The sequence below is a fragment of the Bos javanicus genome, chromosome 19 (genome assembly GCF_032452875.1).
Source record: "Bos javanicus breed banteng chromosome 19, ARS-OSU_banteng_1.0, whole genome shotgun sequence".
NCBI classification, from domain to species: domain Eukaryota; kingdom Metazoa; phylum Chordata; class Mammalia; order Artiodactyla; family Bovidae; genus Bos; species Bos javanicus.
The window spans coordinates 36,878,191-36,897,604 of NC_083886.1; the positions used below are offsets into that span (position 1 = coordinate 36,878,191).

Consider the following 19,414-nt stretch of genomic DNA (forward strand, 5'->3'; position numbering starts at 1 on the left):
AACATAGAATTTTAAGAGAAACCTCCTTTTAAATTTGTATAGAGAAGGGGAAAAAAACCTAACACTTGTTTGCTTCCTCCTGCTGCTTAAGAGAGAGGTAAAATATGTCTGACACTTGCAGCCTATTTCCTCTGGCCTTCCTGCCTGTAAAGCTCTCACTCAATAGTTGTGGTGCACAGACCTGGTTGCCCTGTGGTATGTGGGCTCTTCCCAGATCAGGGATTGAACCCTAGTCTCCTGCACTGACAAGCAGATTCTTTAACACTGAGCCACCAGGGAAGCCCCTACCCCAAGAATTCTTATGTGATTATTGCTTAGATGTGTGGGACAAAAATGGCATGAGTTAATCATCTTAATATATGGAAATTTACAGTGGTATTTGTGCTACGATATAACTGATCCTAATATGCAACTAAGAATATTTAATGATATCCACATAACCAGCAGTATGAAAACTGAACAGAGAACTTCCTGATGTACAAGCTGGGTTTCAAAGCAGCAGAAGAACCAGAGATCAAATTTCCAACATTCGTTGGATCATGGAGAAAGGAAGGGAGTTTCAGAAAAAAATCTACTGTTGCTTCATTGACTATACTGTAGCCTCTGACTATGTGATCACAACATTGGGACAATTCTTGAGAGAGATGGGAATACCAAACCACATTACTTGTCTCCTGAAAAACCTGTATGTGGGTCAAGAAACAACAGTTAGAACTGGACATGGAACAAGGGACTGGTTCAAAACTGGGAAAGAAGTATGTCAAACCTATTCTCACCCTGCTTATTTCACTTATATGCATATGCAAAATGCTGGGCGGGATGAATCACAAGCTGGAATCAAGATTGACAGGAGAAATAACAAACTCAGATATGCATATGATACTATTCTTAAAGGCAGAAAGTGAAGAGGAACTAAAGAGTCTCTTGATGAAGGTAAAGGAGGAAAGCAAAAAGTGTGGCTTGAAATTCAACATTCAAAAAACTAAGATCATGGCATCCAATCCCCTTACTTCATGGTAAATAGAAGGGGGAAAAGTGGAAGCAGTGACAGGTTTTATTTCCTTGGGCTCCAAAATCACTGTGGGAAGTGACTGCAGCCATGAAATTAAAAGACGCTTGCTCCTTGGAAAGAAAGTTATGACAAACCTAGACAGCATATTAAAAAGCAGACATCACTATGATGACAAAGTTCCATATGATCAAAGCTATGGTTTTTCCAGTAGTCATATATGGATACTGAGAGCTGGACCATAAAGAAGGCTAAAACCGAAAAACTGAAGCTTTTGAATTGTGGTGCTGGAGAAGACTCTTGAGAGTCCCTTGTACTGCAAAGAGATCAGATCAGTCAATCCTAAAAAAAATCAACCCTGAATATTCATTGGAAGGATTGATGTTGAAGCTGATGCTCCAATACTGTGGCCACCTGATGCAAAGATCCATTGGGAAAGATTCCTGCAAAGATCCATTGGAAAAGACCTTGATGCTAGGAAAGATTGAAGGCAAAAGGAGAAGGGAGTGGCAGAGGATGAGATGGTTAGATAGCATCACACTGGCTCAAGGGACATGAATGTGAGCAAACTCCAGGAAACACTGGAGGACAGAGGAGCATGGCATGCTACAGGTCATGGTGTCACAAAGAGATGGACACGACCTAGCAACAACAATGCAAACTGTCACAGGAATACAGAAGAACAGAAAGAATTTAATCCCAGGGGAAAAAAAGACTGTTAAGAAATACTCAGAAATATAAGAGAACATAAGCTAAACTCTCTATATGTGATCCAGAACCTCAAAGAAAGGAAAAATCAGTATGAACTGAAGTTGCTCTAGTGAAGCTTTGTGGAAAAGGTAAGTGAGACATGAGCTGGGGAAGGGAGATAGTAGGTTCAAAACAAACAAATAGCAACAATGACAAGGCAAAAAAATAAAAACCAGGTATCATAAGAGGAAAAACAAGAACAAAGGGAGAAGGGAGCTCTCATCACTGAACTCCTAACTAAAAAAATAGACATGACTGTCACCCTTCCACCCCCCAATCACAGCTGACTGGACTAGAAGTAGGTTCCTAAATCAAGAACAGCCTATCCATTAGCAGATCAGCAACCACAAATGTCCTAGTAGAGAAAAATCTTCCCAAACAAGAATGATGGCAATTAGCCAGATCAGCCTAGCTCTAGTGTCTCTCTCATCTCATTTCCTCCCATGGACCATCAAATGACTGCCTTTAATCTAACTCCACTCACTTCTAACTGCCTATTAACACTGCCCTGTGAACCTATCTCTGACCCGCCTCCATCCCGCATCCACCCTCATTCCATGGACAACTCTACTCTACTGACTGTCTTGGCCTGGAGCCTGAGAATGTCACTCCTCCTCTCTCATCCCAATTTTCTAAGCAGTTAGGACATACACTGAAAGCATCATTTACCTATCTACCTATTCCCATTCCCATCCTTATTACTCAAGGCCTGGATTACTGCAATGACCTCAAGGCTCATCCACCTGCACCTCTATTCCCCATCTAAAGGCTATGAGAATTATCTACTTCAAATCCTAAATTTCAATTATCATCATGATTCTTTGCTTAAAAATCTTTAATGGTTCCACTTTCCATTTAATGTCCATATTATTCAGCACAGCATAAAAGACTTCTCTGCCTGCCTGCTTCTCTACCTTTGTAGCCTACGCCCCCACCCCACTTAAGAATCATCCCATCCATACTCCTCTCAGAACACAAACCTGAATTCTCTCATCCTTTCTCCACTATCTGCAATACCTTTCTCTGAATTCCAACTGGCCCTCAAAATGCCCAGCTCAAGTGCCAATATCCCACAAAACCCCTTTCAGACATTCCAACTATAACAGCCTTCACCATTCCTAAGGCTTTTAAAATTGAAACACTGTATCTAAACTGCAGCCCTTGTGATGGCTTGATGGCTCACCTTGTGAATACCGATACATGTACATATGTCCCCACATGAGATCATAAACTATGACAAGGTGAAAATGTATTGTTCTATCTCACAATCCCCAGCTCAACGCCCAATAAATGTTTTATGAATGAGGAAACTGAAGCAAAAGCATTATCACTGAATAAAACAGGCTTTTCTTGCATTATAAAGCACACATGTCCTAAAGAATCTCTAGATGAAGCAAAATGAAACCCATTTTATATGTTCAATGAGAAAACACTGAAATAAAGAACTATTAATTCCAGGCCCTAAATCATAACAAATTTTCTAATTCTCTACAGTCCTGAATTTTCAGTAGTCTTTTAAAATAAAATCAAAATACTTAGGGGGTGGCATTGTGGAAAGACCACAGAACTGGAAATCAAACAACATGAGTTGTAGCAATCCTTACATTAACCAAAGCCATTTAAAAAAAAGGCACTATAAAATAAAAGACCTCTATTTACAATATTCTGAGTTTCCTATATCCCTATCAGAGCAAAGCTGTAAATCGAAAGCATCCACTTTAACCCAGGACACTGAAAAGAGTTAATGGACACTATCAGACAAATTTTGAGATCAAGAGAGGAAGAGAGGGAGTTGGGAGGAAGGGAAGCAGCAGCCATTCAACCAGCTAAGTGAGTTCAGTTTCTCCTACCTCTGCTCTGACTGTACCACCAATAACTCTTCCCTCTACATGAGAAACTCCTCTAAGAAGGGTTAAGGCCTTTCTTTACAGGTTTAACAATAAAAACCTAGAAATGGTCTTTGACCAAGCACATCAGAATTCAATTACACTGACAGGCAATTAAAATCAAATGAGTTTAAGTGGCTAATATTAGAGTCTTTCCTCTCTGGGCCTGTCAAAGGGGATTAATAAAAAGTAATACCAAAAAAAAAAGAGGCAAAAACCAGAAAAAGATTAACTTCACAAATCTGAGTGATGGTTATGTTTGTGCAGTTTTTGTCTTACACAAAGGTAAAGCAGGTCTGCTTAAAATTACTTATAATTTTACTCCCAGTCTACATTTTAAAGGAGCTTTAGTCTCAAAAGACTTGCTAATCATACACTGCTGCCATAGAGCATACTGCTCTAGCAAGCGCTGGGCTCAGGCTGTCCCCCTACCTACGTCAGACTCACCTGATGTTAGCCTGGCCTCCGAGCGCCACAGCCTGGTTCTACTCTCCTTTCTTCCCAGGCTACAAGGTAGCTGCTGACCAATATCCAAATGGTGACAGATATTTATAGGCAGTTTCCCCAATTTTAGCCTTTGAAGGAGGTGGTGAAGAACAAGTGGTAAGTAAGCTATGCTGCTGGACCCACCGGACTGCCCAACAAGGGAGAATCTGAATGAAAACTCTTTATGGATCAATTTTGTTTAATCTAACAGTCATAAAGATCAACTTATGGAAGTTCTAAAATTAAAGTTGCTGATTAGTGATTTGGTGGTAAAATCATTTAGAATTACAGGTAAGTATCCCAACACCTCCTTCTCCTACCCTGCATCTTTAAAATCAAATAGGACAATAAAGCCATCTTTTCCCCAGTGTAATAACCATTTCTCTCAGCAAGGACACAATAACATGTTCTAGATAATACTTTCAAGATCTCTATAATACTAACAACAGTAAAAACATGTTACTGGTTCATACCACATAGCTAGATGAAAGAACATATACTTTTAAGTATCTTTAAGACTTAAACAAATATTCCAAACATAAGAGAAAAAAGTACTGTAACATAATAAGGGCGTCTGGGTTTCCCAGGTGGCACTAGTAGTAAAGAACCTGCCTGCCAGTGCAGGAGACACAAGAGACACAGGTTTGATCCCTGGGTTGGGAAGATCCTCTGGAGGAGGGCCTGGCAACCCACTCCAGTATTCTTGGCTGGAGAATTCCATGGACAGAGGAGCCTGGAGGGCTACTGTCCATAGGTTCTGAAGTGACTTAGGATGCATGCACACAAGACGGTAGTCCAGTATTTTCTTTGCTAAAGAGCTGAAAAACTGCCATCAATATTATTAAACACAAATATTAGAAAATCTTTTTAAGACAATAAAATGTAAAAGACCTGGGTTTATAATTTCATATCACTAAACACTTTATAAACAGAACTACTCGGGTACCATCTCGTATATTCTTTAATATTTTTTCATTAGCAAAAGGTGATTAAAGGTTACCAGAACCTCTGTTTACTTACCCACAAGCCACATACTGTCCATTCCTAGATGTGGCAATGCTTAATCCATATAAGCTGCCTTCATCAACAAATCTGTTAAGGCACTTTCTAGAGTTCACATCCCAAACATAAACTTCCCCATCCCCTGAAAGAGCCAAAAAAAAAAGGGTTGGGGGCGGGGGGGTGGTTAACTTTGTTTTAAACTTGAAAGATAACTGAATTCATTCTTAGTTCCTTTTTAATAGTACAAGTTACTAAGAAGACCTGTAAATGTCCTAGGTCTAGAAAACTGGCCTAAAAAATGTTTCTTGTATACATTTTCATATATATAGAACTATATCCCATTAGTCACTAATAAATAGTATCTTTAGGTTTAGAGTGAAAAATCACAGACTATTGGCTTGAGTTGACCTTTTAGAAAAGTTCCTACATTTCACTCAGATAAATTACTATAGCAAAATTTGAAAAAAAAAAAAACAACAAAATATCCACAAGCACAGATTTTCCAACATCTATCAATAGGTATTAGAGTACCTAATATGTAAGGCCAGGTGATTTGGACACCAAACTGATGATGATACTGATGACGTCAAGAGGAGGAAGAAGAAGTGAAGGATGACTGGTCTAGACTAACAGGATTTAATTAAGGATGTGTGTACAATTCCTAGGAGGTATGCTTTTGAACTATGGTGTTGGAGAAGACTCTTGCGAGTCCCTTGGACTGCAAGGAGATCAAACCAGTCAATCCTAGGAAATCAGCCCTGAATGTTCATTGGAAGGACTGATGCTGAAGCTCCAATACTTTGGCCACCTGATGCGAAGAAATGGCTTCCTGGAAAAGACCCTGATGCTGGGAAAGATTGAAGGCAGGAGGAGAAGGGGACGACCAGAAGATGAGATGGTTGGATGGCATCACCAATCCGACAGACATGAGTTTGAGCAGGCTCCAGGAGTTGGTGATGGACAGGGAAGCCTAGCATGCTGCAGTCCATGGAGTTGCAAAGAGTCAGACATGACTGAGCGACTGAAGTGAATTGAACTTTACAATTCTGGGTAATTAGCACAAATAGTTTAGAGAAGGGAGAATAAGGGGATAATAAATCTGATGAAAACACATTTTCATGGTAGAAATAGTCATCTAACAACCAAAATCTGTCCTTATTCTTTCTTCTCTCTCCTATATATTCCATATTGATGATCACCCTCTTCCTCAGACCCATTATAGATCTGTATAATGACCCTATATGCATCTCAAAATAGCCTCTCACTCGTCTATTTTCTCTCTTTACTGTGATTATCGCTCTAATGTTCATCCTTCTATACTACTATTCTTTCAATGAGAATTCAATGAATCTCAGTGTTTGAACTATTTTGTTAACAAACTTTCCCAGGCTGACATAAGGGTTTAGATTTACAATATGTATTTAGGAAAAATTTTAATAAGTACAAATTTTAAAGCCTGTATGTTTGTCTGTAGAGTCATGGTACAGTAAAGAAAGATGTTTAAAAATTTGCTAGTAACAGACTAAAATGGGAAGGGAAGGGATGAAGGGCAGGAAGACCATCTAGAAAGCAAGAGTATTAGATGGTCATAAGTTGATGGATGACTTAAGGCAAAGGAAGCAATAACTAATCCAGCAGAAAACAAAATGAAAGAACCAGTTAAGTTGAAAAGATAAAAGGTGAACTCTTTCTTCAACAATCCTATCAAAATACTCTTCATATACATAAAATAAGGTAATACAAACAACATGATGCTAATCACATAAATCACTTCTTATATAAGGAGGAAAGGAAAAAAAAGGGAAGGGAGAGAATACCAATCAAAATACAGGTAATTCCCTAACTTACCAAGGCTCAACTTTTGATTACTCCTTCTCTAATTTTAGGAACTTTCTTATGGTAACTTTCTTATGGTAAGACCATCATACTGTGTAAATATTTAATATCTATATCCAATTCATATAACCAAATCTTAGTACCTCTGCTGACCCTTTAACTCTTCTCCCAAACTCTGACTCTCCCAGGATCCAAGGACAATTTCGTTAGGAACATTACTACTCTGTATCAATATTTATTCCTTACTCCTCAAAAAACCTAGCATATTAATTAATTAATAGGGAAAATAGATGCTGTTTAGGCTTCCCTGGTGGCTCCTACAATGTGGGAGCTGCAAGGTTCAATTCCTGGGTTAGGAAGATGATAGAGCCATAAATCCTGCAGCAGAGGGAGTCTTGTCCCTGCACACTTGGCACTGCCAGGGTCCCCACAAGCCAAGCTGCTGCATCACCTTCACGCTCAACTCTCCACACGGGCAGAGCTGCCACAGGCAAAAAAGCATTGCATCTATGCGCTCAGGGTCACTTCAGTCATGTCCGACTCTGCGACCCTGTAGGCCGTGGCCTGCCAGGCTTCTCCGTCAAGGGGGTTCTCCAGGCAAGGATACTGGAGCGTATCAGCCAATACTTGCTGCCATACCCTTCTAGAGCACTGTATTTCCTGCTGCCCTAGCTGCCAACTCCCCTGAGTACCTGGTGCTGCCAGAACCCCTGCAACCCAAGCAGCTGCACCACCTTCACACCTGGCCCTCACAGGGGCACACCCAAGTCCTCAAGGGAAGGGAAGCCTCAGGAGCAAACCCCATTGGACGACCCACATGAGAGGCAGTAATAAAACCACAAGTGAAACCCACGGGCAGTACAGCAGGAAGACCCAAAACCTTCCCACCAGCTGTACAAGCTGCAGATTAAATCCACAAGATCAACTAGGCAGACTCTGTGTCTATGGAATATATCAAAGGACATTGAGAGCTCCTACTAAAGAAGACGCACTGGTTCTGATAGCTGTGGGTATTGGAGGCAAGGACACACAGGAGTAGGACCACATTAGAATCTGAGCTGCCCCACAGCAAGTCCAGCATTGGAGGGCATCCTAGGGAGGTAAGGTGGACTGTGACTCCCAGCGAGAGAAAGGACTCTGACAGCAATGACTCATGAAAAACATTTATTATTTTTATGTCTGGACTATAGATTCTTTTGGGGTTTTTTTTTCCCTTCCATTTCCACCCCCCACCTTGGCTGGAGTTGTCGATTTTACTGGCACTATAAAATCTAATTAGGCTTTTGATTCTTTTTTTTCTCAGTCACAACTGTTATTGCTGTTACAAACCTCTGCCTCTATGTTGGGCTTTTGCAGTTCTGTGGAGTTTTCCTTTTTTGTTTTCTTTTTTCAATTTTAACTTTTAAAATCTATTATTATTTTTTCTACATTTACTCTTTTGTTTGCCTTTCCTACTCTTCTTTTCCCCTTGCAGTTAATCTTTAATGTATATAAATCTTCTTTATCTACCTCTATTTAACTTTGCATATCTATTCTTTCTTTTCATTCTTACCTTTCCTCTAAACATAAATTTTATTTTCTCTGTTTTATTCCCCACCTGGCACCGTGCTTTGTTTTCCAGTTTGTGTTTTAGTTAGTCTTCTTAACTGGCAGATCTCCTTTGTTCACCAGGTCAATCTACTGTGCTTTATTTTTGTTGGACTGTTTTGACTGGGCTTATGGGTGTATATACTTATGGGTGTATATGCATATTCCATTATTTCAATGATTATTTGCCTGATTTTATAACTGCCATTTGTCTGGGGTCCCTGTGGCTCAGCTGGTAAAGAGTCCACCTGCAATGCAGGAAACCCCTTTGATTTCTGGGTTGGGAAGATCTGCTGGAGAAGGGATAGGCTACCCACTCTAGTATTCTCAGGTTTCCCTTGTGGCTCAGCTGGTAAAAAATCCACCTGCAGTGTGGGAGACCTGGGTTTGATCCTTGTGTTGGGAAGATCCCCTGGAGAAGGGAAAGGCTACCCACTCCAGTGTTCTGGCCTAGAGAATTCCATAGACTATAAAGACGAAGGGGCTGCAAAGAGTCAGACACAACTGAGCGACTTGCACTTTCATTTTTGGTTTCTTGGTTTTGGATATTTAATCTCACAATGCCGTAACAAACCACTTGTGGAATCTTTGTTTCTGACCAGAGATAAAGCCTTGAACCTTTGGAGTGGAAGTACTGACTCCAAGACCTTAGACTACCAGAGAACTAACCCTAGGGAGTATCAAATAGTGAGAACTCCCACAAAGGAAACCACTTGAATACAAGACCTATACAGGACAACTAATCTAAACAACAAGCTAAACAAAAATACAAGCCCAATCATCAGCAGACAGGATTACCACCTCACTCAGCCTTGCCCATCAGAGGAAAAACAAAGACTCAGCACAAATCTCACCTTACAGGAAGCTTACACAGACGACTGGACCAGCCCTAGAGGGCAGAAACCAAAAGGAAGAAAGAATTCAACCTTGAAGGCTGGAAAAGGAGACCTCAAACACAATGCTAAAAAATAATAATAATGAAAAGGCAGATAAATACTACATAAATGAACAAACGAAAACACAAAAGTCCAAATAAACGAAGAGGAAATAGGCAAACTACCTGAAAAAGAATTCAGAATAATGCTAGTAAAGATTATCAAAAAGCTTGAAAACAAAAATGGAGAAAATGAAAGAATCGATTAACAAAGACCTAGAAGAATTAAAGAATAAGCATACAGAGACAAACAACACAAATACTGAGATTACAAATACTCTAGAAGAAATCAATAGCAGAATATCCGAAGCAGAACAAATCAGTGAGTTGGAAGATAAAATGGTGGCAATAACTTCTCAAGAGCAGAATAAAGTAAAAAGAATGAAAAGAACAGTGACCTCTGGGACAATACCAAACGCAGCAACATCAAATTATAGGGGGTCCCAGGAGAAGAAGAGAAAAACAAAAGGTACAAAAAAATTTTTGAAGAGATTATAGTTGAAAATTTCCCCAACATCAAAAAGGAAATAGTCAATCAAGTCCAAAAGGCAGAGAGTCCCATACAGGATAAACCCAAGGAGAAACACACCAAGACACATACTAACTAAACTAACAAATACTAAACACAAAGAAATAATATTAAAAGCAGCAAGGGAGAAGCAACAAGCAACATATGGGGAAACCCTGTACACTTAACAGCAGATCTTTCAGCAAAAACTGCAGGCCAGAAGGGAATGGCAGTATATATTTAAAGTACTGAAAGAGAAAATTCAACAATCAAGATTACTGTACCCGGCAAGGATTTCATTCAGAATTGACGGAGAAATACAAAGCTTTTCTGAGAAGCAAAAGTTAAGAGAATTCAGTACCACCAAACCAGCTTTACAACAAATGTTAAAGGGACTTATAGGAAAGAAATACAAGAGAAGAAAAAAGATCTACAAAATCAACCCCAAACAATTGAGAAAATGACAATAGGAACATATATATCAATAATTATTTTAAATGTAAATGGATTAAATGCTCCAACCAAAAGACAGAGACTGGCTGAATGGATATAAAAACAAGACCCATATATATGCTGTCTACAAGAAACCCACTTCAGACCTAAAGACACATACAGACTGAAAATGAGAGGATGGAAAACTATATTCCATGCAAATGGGAAGCAAAAGAAGACTGGAGTAGCAATCCTCATATCAGACAAACAGACAAAATAAAGACGCTCACAAGAGATAAGGAAGGACACCTCATAATGATTAAAGGATCAATTCAAGAGGAAGACATAAAAACTGTAAATATCTATGCACCCAACATAGGAGCACCTCAATACATAAAACAAACACTAACACACATAAAAGGAGAAACTGACAGTAACACAGTAATAGTAGCAGACTAAAACACCCCACTCACACTAAAGGACAGATCATCAAGACAGAAAATTAATAAGGAAACACAAGTCTTAAATGATACATTAGATGAGATGGATCTCATTGATATCTTCAGGATAGTCCATCCAAATGCAGAAGAACACACCTTCTCATGTGCACATGGAACATTCTCCAGGACAGACCACATCTTGGGTCACAAATCAAACCTCAGCAAATTTAAGAAAATTGAAGTATCAAGCATCTTCTCTGACTGCAATGCTATGAGACTAGGTATCAAGTACAAGAAAAAAACTGTGAGAAACACAAACATATGGAGAGTAAACAATACGTTTCTAAATAACCAACAGGTTACAGAAGAAATCAAAAGGGAAATAAAAAAATTTCTAGAAATAAATGACAGGGAAGCCACAACAACTCAAAACCTATGGGATGCAGCAAAAGCAGTTCTAAGAGGGGAGTTTATAGCAATACAATCCTATCTTAAGAAACGAGAAAAACATCAAATAGACAACCCAGCTTTACACCTAAAACAACTGGAAAAAGAACAAAAAACACCCCAAAGGAAAGAAATTGTAAAGATCAGAGCAGAAATAAATGAAAAAGCAATGAAAGACATAATAGTACAGATTAATAAAACTAAAAGCTGGTTCTTTGAGAAGATAAACAAAATTGACAAACCTTTAACCAGACTCGTCAAGAAAAAAGAGAAGAATCAAATCAACAAAATTAGAAATGAAAAAGGAGAGGTTATAACAGACAATGCAGAAATACAAAGGATTATAAGAGACTATTATGAACAATTGTATGGCAATAAAATGGATAACCTGGAAGAAATGGACAGATTCTTAGAAAAGTTGAACCTTCCAAGACTGAACTAGGAAGAAATAGAAACAACCCAATTACGAACAACCCAATTACGAACAACCCAATTACAAGCCGTGAAATTGAAGCTGTGATCAAAAATCTCCCAAAAAAACAAAAGCCCAGGACCATATGGCTTCACAGGAGAATTCTATCAAACATTTAGAGAAGAGCCAATGCCTATCCTTCTAAAACTCTCAAAAAATCGCAGAGCAAGAAACACTTCCAAACTCATTCTACGAGGCCACTGTCACCCTGATACAAAAACCAAACACAAAGAAAGAAAACTACAAGCCAGTATCACTGATGAACACAGATGCAAAAATTCTCAACAAAATTTTAGCAAACAGAATTCAGCAACATGTCAAAAAGCTCATACACCATGATCAAGTTGGGTTTATTCCAGGGAAGCAAGGATTGTTCAATGTATGCAAATCAATGTGATACACCATATTAACAAATTGAAAGATAGAAACCATATGATAATCTCAATAGATGCAGAAAAAGTCTTTGACAAAATTCAGCACCCATTTATGATTAAAACTTTAAAAGATGGGCATAGAAGGAACCTACCTCAACATATGATAAGTCTACAGCAAACATTATTCTCAAAGGTGAAAAACTGAAAGCATTCCTCCTAAGATAAGGAACAAGACAAGGGTGTCCACTTTCACCACTATGATTCAACATAGTTCTAGAAGTCTAGCTACAGCAATCAGAGAAGAAAATAAAAGGAATCCAGATTGGAAAAGAAGAAGTAAAGCTCTGTTTGTAGATGAGATGATACTGTATATAGAATACCCTAAAGATAGTATCAGAAAATAACTAGAGCTAATTAGTGAATTTAACAAAGTTGCAGGATACAAAATCAATACACAGAAATCACTTGCATTTCTATACACTAACAATGAAATATCAAAAAGAGAAATTAAGAAATCAATCCCACTCACCACTGCAACAAAAAAAGAATTAAATATCTAGGAATAAACTAACCTAAGGACACAAAATAGGGAAAACCACTAGACCATTCAGGTATGACCAAAATCACATCCCTTATGATTATACAGTGGAAGTGAGAAATAGATTTAAGGCCCTAGATCTGATAGAGTGCCTGATGAACTACGGAATGAGGTTCGTGACACTGTATAGGAAACAGGGATCAAGACCATCCCCATGGAAAAGAAATGCAAAAAAGCAAAATGGCTGTCTGGGGAGGCTTTACAAATAGCTGTGAAAAGAAGAGAAGCAAAAAACAAAGGAGAAAAGGAAAGATATAAGCATCTGAATGCAGAGTTCCAAAGAATAGCAAGGAGAGATAAGAAAGCCTTCCTCAGAGATCAATGCAAAGAAATTGAGGAAAACAACAGAATGGGAAAGACTAGAGATCTCCTCAAGAAAATTAGAGATACCAAGGGAACATTCCATGCAAAGATGGGCTCAATAAAGGACAGAAATGGTATGGACCTAACAGAAGCAGAAGATATTAAGAAGAGATGGCAAGAAAAAAAGATCTTCACATCCCAGATAATCATGATGGTGTGATCACTGACCTAGAGCCAGACATCCTGGAATGTGAAGTCAAGTGGGCCTTAGAAAGCATCACTACGAACAAAGCTAGTGGAGGTGATGGAATTCCAGTTGAGCTATTTCAAATCCTGAAAGATGATGCTGTGAAAGTGCTGCACTCAACATGCCAGCAAATTTGGAAAACTCAGCAGTGGCCACAGGACTGGAAAAGGTCAGTTTTTATTCCGATCCCAAAGAAAGGCAATGCCAAAGAATGCTCAAACTACTGCACAATTGCACTCATCTCACATGCTGGTAAAGTAATGCTCAAAATTCTCCAAGCCAGGCTTCAGCAATATGTGAACCGTGAACTTCCTGATGTTCAAGCTGGTTTTAGAAAAGGCAGAGGAACCAGAGATCAAATTGCCAACATCCGCTGGATCATGGAAAAAGCAAAAGAGTTCCAGAAAAACATCTATTTCTGCTTTATTGACTATGCCAAAGCCTTTGACTGTGTGGATCACAATAAACTGTGGGAAATTCTGAAAGAGATGGGAATACCAGACCACCTGATCTGCCTCTTGAGAAACCTATATGCAGGTCAGGAAGCAACAGTTAGAACTGGACATGGAACAACAGACTGGTTCCAAATAGGAAAAAGAGTACGTCAAGGCTGTATATTGTCACCCTGCTTATTTAACTTATATGCAGAGTACATCATGAGAAATCCTGGACTGGAAAAAACACAAGCTGGAATCAAGATTGCTGGGAGAAATATCAATAACCTCAGATATGCAGATGACACCACCCTTATGGCAGAAAGTGAGGAGGAACTAAAAAGCCTCTTGATGAAAGTGAATGTGGAGAGTGAAAAAGTTGGCTTAAAGCTCAACATTCAGAAAATGAAGATCATGGCATCTGGTGCCATCACTTCATGGGGAATAGATGGGGAAACAGTGGAAACAGTGTCAGACTTTATTTTTGGGGGCTCCAAAATAACTGCAGATGGTGACTGCAGCCATGAAATTAAAAGACGCTTACACCTTGGAAGGAAAGTTACGTCCAACCTAGATAGCATATTCAAAAGCAGAGACATTACTTTGCCAACAAAGGTCCATCTAGTCAAGGCTATGGTTTTTCCTGTGGTCATGTACGGATGTGAGAGTTGGACTGTGAAGAAGGCTGAGCCCCGAAGAATTGATGCTTTTGAACTGTGGTGTTGGAGAAGACTCTTGAGAGTCCCTTGGACTGCAAGGAGATCCAACCAGTCCATTCTGAAGGAGATCAGCCCTGGGATTTCTTTGGAAGGAATGATGCTGAAGTTGAAACTCCAGTATTTTGGCCACCTCATGTGAAGAGTTGACTCATTGGAAAAGACTCTGATGCTGGGAGGGATTGGGGGCTGGAGGAGAAGGGGATGACAGAGGATGAGATGGCTGGATGGCATCACTGACTCGATGGACGTGAGTCTGAGTGAACTCCAGGAGTTGGTGATGGACAGGGAGGCTGGGTGTGCTGCAATTCATGGGGTCGCAGAGTCGGACACGACTGAGCAACTGAACTGAATTGAAGGAGACAAAAGAACTGTACACAGTAAATTATTAGACAGTGATGAAAGAAATCAAAGATGACATAAACAGATGGAGAGATATTCCATGTTCCTGGGTAGGAAGAGTCAATATTGTTAAAATGACTATACTACCAAAAGCAATTTACGGATTCAGTGTGATCCCTATCAAATTACCAATGACATTTTTCACAGAACAAAAATTTTCACAATTCATATGGAAACACAGAAGACCCCAAATAGCTGAAGCAGTCTTAGAGGAAAACATAGGCAGAACACTTGATGAAGTAAATCAAAGCAAGATCCTCTATGACCCACCTCCTAGAATAATGGAAATAAAAACACAAATAAACAAATGGGACCTGATTAAACTTAAAAGCTTTTGCACAGCAAAGGAAACTATAAGCAAGGTGAAGAGACAACCCTCAGAATGGGAGAAAATAGCAGCAAATGAAATGACAAAGGATCAATTTCCAAAATATACATGCAGCTCATACAACCCAATACCAGAAAAACAAACAACCCAATCAAAAAGTGGAAAAAAGACCTGAACAGACATTTCTCCAAAGAAGACATACAGATAGCTAACACACACATGAAAAGATGCTCAACATCACTCATTATGAGAGAACTGCAAAGCAAAACTACAATGAGATACCACCTCACACTGGTCAGAATGGCCATCATCAAAGTCTACTAACAATAATGCTGGAGAGGGTGCGGAGAAAAGGGAACGTTCTCGCACTGTTGGTAAGAGTTCTCGCACTGTTCTTGCATACTGTGGGAATGTAAACTGATACAGCCACTACGTAAGATGGTATGGAGATTCCTTTAAAAACTAGGACTAAAATCACCGTACGACCCAGCAATCCCACTCCTAGGCATATACCCTGAGGAAACCAAAACTGAAAAAGACACATGTATCCCACTGTTCACTGCAGCGGATAAAGAAATTGTTACATATACACAATGGAATATTACTCAGCCATTAAAAGGGACACATTTGAGTCAGTTCTAATGAGATGGATGCACCTAGAAAAGAACTTATTATACAGAGTGAAGAAAGTCAGAAAAAGAAAGATATTGTATTCTAATGCACATATACGGAATCAAGAAAAATGGTACTGAAGAATTTATTTACAGGGCAGCAAAGGAGAAACAGACATAGAGAACAGACTTATGGATATGGTGAGAGGGGAGGAGAGGGTGAGATAGATGTATGGAAAAAATAACATGGAAACTTACAGTACCATATTTAAAATAGATAGCCAACAGGAATTTGCGGTAGTGCTCAGGAAACTCAAACAGGGGCTCTGTATCAACCGAGAAGGGTGGGCTGGGGTGGGATATATGTATACCCCAAAAGGGAGGGGATATATGTATACCAATGGCTGATTCATGTTGAGGTTTGACAGAAAACAACAAAATTCTGTAAAGCAATTATCCTTCAATAAAAAATAAATTAATAAACAGTATTATAGAAATATCAGGATGAGATCAGAACTGTTTTCAGTCAGTAGTGAAGAAAATTCCAAACAGTATCCAAGTGAAAGGGGGCTAAAGGAAAAGAAATAGTGATTCTAAGTAACTTTTATAAAGAAAAAAAAGGAAGTTTCAGAATGGGGCTTCCCTGGTGGTTCAGTGGTTAACAGCCTGCTGTGCAATGCACGGGACACCAGTTTGATCCCTATGCGGCAGCGCAACTAAACCTGTGCACATCCACTGAGCCCACACACCGCAAGTACTGCAGCCGCTCACCGTAGAGGCCACACTCTGCAGTGAGAGAAGCCACTGCAATGCGAAGCCTGCACGCCACGGCTAGAGTAGCACCCAAGCACCACAACTAAAGAAAGCCAGCACCCAGTAACAGAGACCCAGCAGAGCCAAAAATACCTACATAAATATTTTAAAAAGAGGGTGGACCCTAAATGCAATTCTTTAAAAAAAAAAAATCTCAGGATGAATTATCTTTCAAATGTGAACCTTCTTCCCATCTTTTCTCCAAATAGTACACATTAAGCAGTTAACCTTTCACCATTACTGGTCAGTAAATGAGAAGGCAAACAGCAATGAAAAATGAATTCTAAAAATAAAATGATTTTCTTACTAACACAGAAGTCTAAAATCAAACTCAGTTTTGATTAAATTTGATATTTAAACACTACTTGTTGTTAACTTACCTGAAGATGCATATACTTTCTTACTATCCGAAGAGAATGTGGATGCTGCAATCCTCCCATTAATTTTCATACTACCAATTAGCTCTTTAGTCTGAAAGAATAAGAAATATTACTTATCAAATTGTTAGGAGTTGTAAAGAAGAATCACAATGTGTAGAATAAAAATGATCTAGTTCTCTTGTTTTGTAGCACCTACTTAACTTTGTTTTTCCCTATACTCCAAAAAAACCACAAAAGTTCTTCCCCTGCTGCCCACAACTTCTCTCCAAGCCCCTGTGTGCTTCCACTTGGGATGCCGATTTAAGGACGCCATGAGTTATGGTTCAAGGCTATTCCTACTTGGACTAATGTCTTATCCTAGAAAAAGCAACAGCTAATAATGGTTCACCTTCATAGACAGCAAATGCAAATATCCAGCAACACCATTTATAAGCAGGAAGGACCCATCTGGGGAAATTTCAAAGCTCCTCACTATCTTCTCTTTCAAACCTAAGAAAGGAAATGAATCAATAAGGATTAATAGCTTGCAATTACTGACTGACAATTGAGAGTCTCTTACTTTTTAAGCGCCTCAAATAAAATGTAGGCTCAGACACTGAATAAGTCTGACTCCATGCATCAAGTATAACCCAAATATAAGGTCACTATAAAATGCTTGGCAAACTTTTGTTCTTTCTCTTGGATAACATTTACCATTTTAATTGCAGGCCAGAGACTCAGCTCTCCAAAGAGTAAACTTATTGACTAATTTTCTAAATGTAAACAGTAATACCCATAAATAAACTGAAAGAATAAATTATACTTTTTTGTCACAACACTCATCACCAAAGGGAAATATAATGACTGCCATTAGAGATAGCTGAAACACAGTAACATGTAGAAACTAGTTGCTATCTACCTACTAAACATCCCATGACATATGGCAGTCTATTTCTTAACTTCGTGGATCCAAAAGGAAAAAACAAAACCACGTGTCGGTAATGTATTTAAGAGTTAATTAGCTTCTCAACACTCATGTAAGCAAATCACATGAGCTAAGTATACAGACCAGAGAGTCAATTTACTTATCTATAATGGGACACGTTTCTTTTCCATGCCTGAAAGGCTCATACTATGCAACAGATTCTTTCTGATATTAAACTTAAAGAGCCAACATACCCATTAAAACGTTGCCTAACAGAAAGGATACATAATAAGTATAACTGGCTACACTTCCAGTGAAGGGAAGTAAATGGCCAGGGTGACAAGAGAATTTTCACGAGCCATTCATTTGTACCTTTTGGATTTTTGCACCATGTTAATGTATCACTTAGTCAAAAAAGTTATTAAAAAAAATTAATGTGCTAACTTAAAGTATTAACCAGGAAAAAGAAACTAGAAAAATCCAATGAAGAGTTCCTTTTCTCCATAGGAAAATGATGGTTAAAGGTCCCACAGACTATCTTTGGGCTATTAACAGTCTTTGTCTAGCTGGTTTATAATACCACAAAAGTGGGCCTCCCACTCTAGTACTCCGCCAAAAGTCTACACCCTAATTTCCTTGACTGGAATCAATCCAGATACCTGTTTCCAACTACTAGGGTTACTTCAGCTAGGGATTATCAATCTTCACAATGATTCTAGACTCTAGTCTTACTAAGGGCAATCTTCACCCCAAATTTTGGGCAAACATTATACACTGACTACACAATCAAAAGAGACAGCTCCAAACAGAGGGAAAATACCATAACATGAAGAATCCGGAAAGGGAGACTAGGTGTATCACCCTGTGAGGCTACAGCTGGAAACCCCTCCAGACCCAATCCAAAGGACACAGTACCAGGCAGTGGGAACACAAGAGAGAACACAGTGTTCACCATGGAGCCTAAGCTGGGCGCCGCCACAGTGCTGCAGGACTGCAGACCGCACAGGCATCACAAGGGCAACGGCAAACAACCTTCCCTCATACTGTGCGGGGTCCAACACACACCAAGGAGGGCAACAGAAGAGACAAGCGCCAGAGGACTCGTACAGAGTCCACAGCTCTCGGCCCGTCACGACAGACCTTACTTTTTTGTTCTGAATAGGCCTATTGTTTGGGGGTAACTAAGGAGAGGAGGTTGTCTTCAAGAAGGAAAATATCAGACATTCAACAAATAAAGTTGCTTTATCAATTAACTGGAAAAATAAGAAAGACGGCGATATTTTTATCCAAAGCTTATGATAGGGACAGAATGAAGGAACAAAATAGGTCATTAAACAGTTAATCCCACTAGGAGATTGTAAGTAAAAAAAATATGGGAGACCCCTGTGAGTTAATGATTACTCCAGAAATTAGGTCTGCTTAACCACAAAACCAAACAGGCTTGCTTAGCAAAACCATGCAACATAAGCACAGGACATGCCCCAAAACAATGGTGGCATGAGACTCATATCCTGC

General features: G+C 39.2%; 1 protein-coding gene across 1 annotated transcript in view; it reads right to left on the reverse strand.

Moving 5' to 3' along the window:
• UTP18 (UTP18 small subunit processome component) overlaps positions 1-19,414 on the reverse strand; it is a 58,360-nt gene that overhangs the window by 14,818 nt on the left and 24,128 nt on the right. The window contains exons 8-10 of the mRNA XM_061391339.1: positions 17,384-17,484; positions 16,996-17,086; positions 5,152-5,275 (exon numbers count right to left, since the gene is read on the reverse strand). Coding sequence (XP_061247323.1) covers positions 5,152-5,275; positions 16,996-17,086; positions 17,384-17,484 — 316 coding nt within the window. The remainder of the gene's footprint in view (positions 1-5,151; positions 5,276-16,995; positions 17,087-17,383; positions 17,485-19,414) is intronic.